The sequence below is a fragment of the Miscanthus floridulus genome, chromosome 2 (assembly GCF_019320115.1).
Source record: "Miscanthus floridulus cultivar M001 chromosome 2, ASM1932011v1, whole genome shotgun sequence".
NCBI classification, from domain to species: Eukaryota; Viridiplantae; Streptophyta; class Magnoliopsida; order Poales; family Poaceae; genus Miscanthus; species Miscanthus floridulus.
In genome coordinates this window covers 145759577-145764602 of record NC_089581.1, presented here as the reverse complement: position 1 = coordinate 145764602, position 5026 = coordinate 145759577, and the positions used below count along the sequence as shown (strand labels likewise).

At 42.4% G+C, this 5026-nt stretch overlaps 1 protein-coding gene across 1 annotated transcript; it reads left to right on the top strand.

The window, feature by feature from the left end:
• Positions 1 to 510: 510 nt before the first annotated feature.
• LOC136537218 (protein ALP1-like) lies at positions 511 to 1711 on the top strand. Its single transcript, XM_066529264.1, has 2 exons — positions 511 to 1168; positions 1254 to 1711. Exons 1-2 carry the CDS (start codon positions 511 to 513, stop codon positions 1709 to 1711), a joined length of 1116 nt encoding a protein of 371 aa, XP_066385361.1.
• Positions 1712 to 5026: the final 3315 nt, after the last annotated feature.

The following is a 5026-nucleotide window of genomic DNA, read 5'->3' as shown; positions in this document are numbered from 1 at the left end:
TTAAAGGAATTATAGTGGACGGTCAAGTTGCTGTCATACCAAGATCATCAACTCAAGACAAGGGAGATGAGGAGGGAGGCTTGGGTGATCAAGAGGGTGAGGAACAAGAGGAAGAGGAGTTCCTAGCAAGTCCTTTGGGTAGTAGCAGTCACAAAGAGAACAAATAGCACTGCAAGCACAGCCACAAGCCCAAGCAAGAAGAGTAAGAGCCCAATGGTCTAGGTGTTCCAGGGGCTGCTTGTTGAGTTGCAAGTATCTAGGAGTAAGGAAGAAACAACACTAGCTGAAATGGTAAAGCAAAGGGAAGACTAGTTGGAAATGAGGCACCAATTTAGGCAGATGGAGTTAGAAAAGAGGCACCATTTGAGAGAGATGGAGAAACAGATGCAGAAACAAAAAGGAGTTGATGAAGAGGACGATGATAGGGATGAATTTGATCAAAGAGTACAATCCTATATATTGAAGTGTAGGAAGAAGAGGAGGAAAATCTTAAGTATTGATGTTGCCATGATGGGTATGTATCACTTTGACACCTATATGAACAAAGCAGAATACAGAATAGCAACAGAAAGTGGATTTGAATGGGTCATGAAGACACTAGGAAATAGCAGTTCTTGTTACAATATGTTTAGAATGAGTCAAGATTTGTTTCTAAGGATACATAGTTTGCTAGTTGAATCACATGGATTAAAATCAACTAGGAGGATCTCATCTATGGAGGCTTTAGGGTTGTTTATATGGATATGTGGTGCACCTCAATCTCTTAGACAAGTTGAAGATCGTTTCACAAGATCACTAGAAACAATATGTAGAAAGTTTGATAAAGTTTTAGAGAGTGTGAACAAGCTAGCAGTTGACATCATTAAGCCAAAGGACCCCGAGTTTAGGAATGTGCATCCTAGGTTGCAAAGCCCTCGGTTCACACCATTCTTTGACAATTGCATTGGAGCTATAGACGGTACTCATATTCCTGTAGTAGTGCCAACTACCAAGGTAGTACAACATATGAGAAGACATGGATATACGAGTCAGAATGTCATGGCCATATGTGATTTCGATATGAGGTTTACTTTTGTGGTGGTTGGTTGGCCTGGGTCATTTCATGATATGAGGTTGTTCAAAGATGCAATTGACAAGTTTGGAGACAAGTTTCTGCATCCACCTGAAGGTAATGACAACTGTTTGTATGCATTATCTCATTATTACAATACTTGGTCTATGACTTAAATAATCCATGTTTTATGAATGTGCAGGCAAGTTCTACCTTGTTGACTCGGGTTACCCAAACCGACCGGGATATCTTGCACCGTACAAAGAAATCAAGTACCACCTGCCGGAGTTTAGACAAGGAACAATGCCGAGAGGTAAAAAAGAACTGTTTAATTACTCACATTCTTCACTCCATAATGTCATTGAACGGTCGTTTGGAGTTCTAAAGATGAAGTGGAGGATATTGCTTGACCTTCCTAGCTATCCAATGCAAAAGCAAAGCCATATAATTATTGCGTGCATGGCACTACACAATTTTAGTAGGGAGAGTTTTTTGAGAGATGTGGACTTTGATTTGGTTGACCATGATGAGAACTATGTTCCATTCGCCGAAGGATCCTCTTCTGACGGTAATGTGTCAAATGTATGTCATAGAGATGAAGATCGAAATATGAACGAGTTCCGTGATTGGATAGCCAATGGTTTGGTTAGTAGATCATAGATGTCAACTTGTAATGGTGATTTTATTAATGTGTTGAATTGTTGTATGGATGATTTATGAACACTTCTTTCCAATTGTATGAGTGTACGAACATTTGTATGGAATTTTTTTATTGAATGGAATAAACATGTGGCAAACAAATGTATTTGGCGCCCGGAGGTAGCTCATTGAGTTGGTGCCAGCAACAAAAAAAATTATGCGTCTCGAAGTACCTAGGCGTAAAGGGAGGGCATCGTGATCCTTTTGCCACAGTATTTATTATCTTTAGTTAGTTTTAGGAGGTAGAATCAAACAACCTTTTAGAAGCTTTTACAAGTCTGTCTAAAATTTTTAGGAGCTAAAATTTTAATCCAATAGGCCCTAAAGCTCCCTCTAATAGCACGACAATGATGCGTGCATGTTAGTGGTCACTAATCTCTGTCCGAGAAGAGATGCGTGCTCCCGACGCTGCATTGTTTCGATTCCCGCGATCTCAAGAATGGGCCGTCCTGTCCCGTCCTGTCCGACAAACGCTTTGCTCTTCTCCGCAAACGACATGCACATCGCACGCACCGAGGCGCGTTGTCGTGTTTGGCTCCCCTCCCCAGTCGATTCGACGATTCCGATCACCGCATGAGCGTCCTGCGGTAAACTCCAGAAATGGAGGGTGCGCTTCTCTGCTCACTCGCATCTCCCGCTTCGCACCTTTCGCATCCGACGTGGACCTGACGCGGACGGTTTAGCCGGTGGTGAAAAAAACAACAAGGTGGTGAGGGCACGAGGGGATAAGATCGCTGTGAACATTGAGATTCTCACCCCCACCGCCCACCCACATCCACGTGGGTGTACGGCCATCACGAGGCGTGTCGGTCCAGTCGAGCACGGAGAGAGCGGACTCGCTTTTTCTTCTCTGATGGCCAACAAAGCGTGATGAATCAGTTGAGCGTGCGAGTGATTTCCTCTCCCGCAGCTACCTCCACGTACTCGCCTTGCTAGGCACACCTAAGGTCCCGTTTGGTTGCACGACTAAAGACTGGAGACAAGAAGAGGAACTAAATAATACTATATTTGGCTTTAAGGACTGAGGCCTGAATAAAGACTAAAATATTATTCTTCTTCTATTAGATAGAGATGAGGAAGGAGAGAGAGGGGAAAGGATAAGAGCTGTAAAATTAATCATTTAGTTCTAAAAAACCTCTCCTAAGGGATTAGTTGATTAGAGACTAAAAATCTCTCTAGTAGTCTTCTTATTTAGTTAAAAGGGACTAAAAAGTAGTCTTTAATCTACAGTGGCATTGTACCATGAAACCTGCCATCCGCGGCGACAGCTGAGCTGACACCATGACTGCTTTTCTAACACCATATACAGTACTCCCTCTGTCTGATTTATTTGTCGTTTTTAGTTTTCGTGCCACAAGTTTGACTTAATTTATAGAAAATACTAGCAACATTTATATCTCCAAATAAATTTATTAAAAAACTAGATTCAAAGATCTTTCCGATGATACTAATTATGTATCATAAATATTAATATTTTTTAATATATATTTTGTTAAAATTATTTTTCGGAAAGCGAAAGCGACAGATATTCTGGGACGGAGGGAGTACTCCATACTGTATGTTTTTCTAAATATAATAAATAATGGTTTCTTTTTTTTAGTAGAAGACCTAAAAGAATGATTATTTCAGCACCAGCAAACTTCAAAGAGTGGGTACGTGTTCGGCCCGAGCGTATCGCGCGGGTCAGACTGTCAGTGCACGTTAGCAAGGAGCCCATCCAGCAGGCCGGACGTGGCATGCTTGCATCCGGGAGAGAAGTGATTGGTGGAGGTCGCTTCTGAAGACCCGGCCCTGATCTGGGCCCGAGTACTCCTATCTCTCAGTCTCAGGTCCAGATGTCCGATGTGGTTTGGTTTTGAGAAAAATCATGAACGTCCTCGAACTTGTAGGGAGTACTCCGTTCTCCGTAGTAGAAAACAAGTAGCCTGCTCGACGGCGCTGTCCTCTCACAGCTTATTGTAGCAAAAGCCAAAAAAGCTGCTGCTATAGATGCAGCGAGTAAAGTGTGGCCTGATTTATACGGTTAATTTATTAATAGAGAAAAATACTATATCATAATTGATAAAGTTGTCTTATATAAGCAGTATATTGTGAAGCTGTATTTTTTTTGTGCTCAGTTCTTGTCACAAGAGTAAAACAATGTAGCAACAGGTTAAAATAGTGGTGAAGAAAAGATATTTTCCATGCTTGATAACCAACCAAATGCTAGATGGACTTAAATTTCCGCAAGAAGATCAGACCACAGTATTTAAAAAAAATTGCCACAGGATTATAACATCATCTTAATTGTCCGGAGATATGAATGGATGTGTACATGGCCTGCCGAACATCCAGAAAGGAAATGACAGTTATTAACATAGTTAAACAGGGGCATTTCATCGAAGAATTAGTGAAACGATTTTGGCTGCCAGAAATCTGCCTATATGAGACGATTGGCTAAAAATGTGCCACAACTCAACAATGAGTTGGAGGAATGCTGGAGGAATCTGTGAGAGAAAAATACTGTTCCGGATGAAAAAATAAGCGAATTAAGCTGGGTTTAAGGGCAGGCCCATTCGCGTGCCCTTAAACCCGGCTTGATCCACTTATTTTTTTATCCGAAACATTGTTTTTCTCACTCAAATTTCTTCAGTATTCTTCTAAACTATTCAAATTTCTCTAGAATTCAGACAAGCGAATAGGTCCGAAAAGGCTTGTACTTCATATGGCATCCACGCACGCTCATGTTCATTTCCACTTAGCCATAGCTCCTTCTGGGCCCCGACACATGCAAAGTGCGAGTACCATTGTGATGCCCAGAATGTAAATTCAGTGTGTGTGTATTGCGAGGAAATGTAAATACAATATAGAAGAATCAGAAGAAGAGGGGAGGAGGGCGTTCCCGTCTCTTAGATCATCTCCAAGAGTATCATAAATCTCCTCATAATCCTTATTTTTTTAGTAAGATAAAAAAAATCCCTCTACAACAACTCCTAATATATTCTTCTAAAATTTATGCACTTGGGAAATTCTCTCCCATCGCGCGTAACTTTACGCAGACTCGGCATCACGCGGAAAGAGGGTTCCTGCGTGGCTTCATCTTCGCGTGCCTTCTTTTGCCGCGATCCACTCCTTCCCGCGCGGGTTCTCCATCGAGCCCAAGTCCGTCGGCAATGTCGTCGTCCCTGCTGCGGATGACTGGGGAGTGGAGAAGGCAAAGAAGCAGGACTTGCCACCGTCGAGCGGTTCGAGGCGGCGTAGGAGTTGTCGGTCACGACCAGCTCGGTGGCCTGGCCG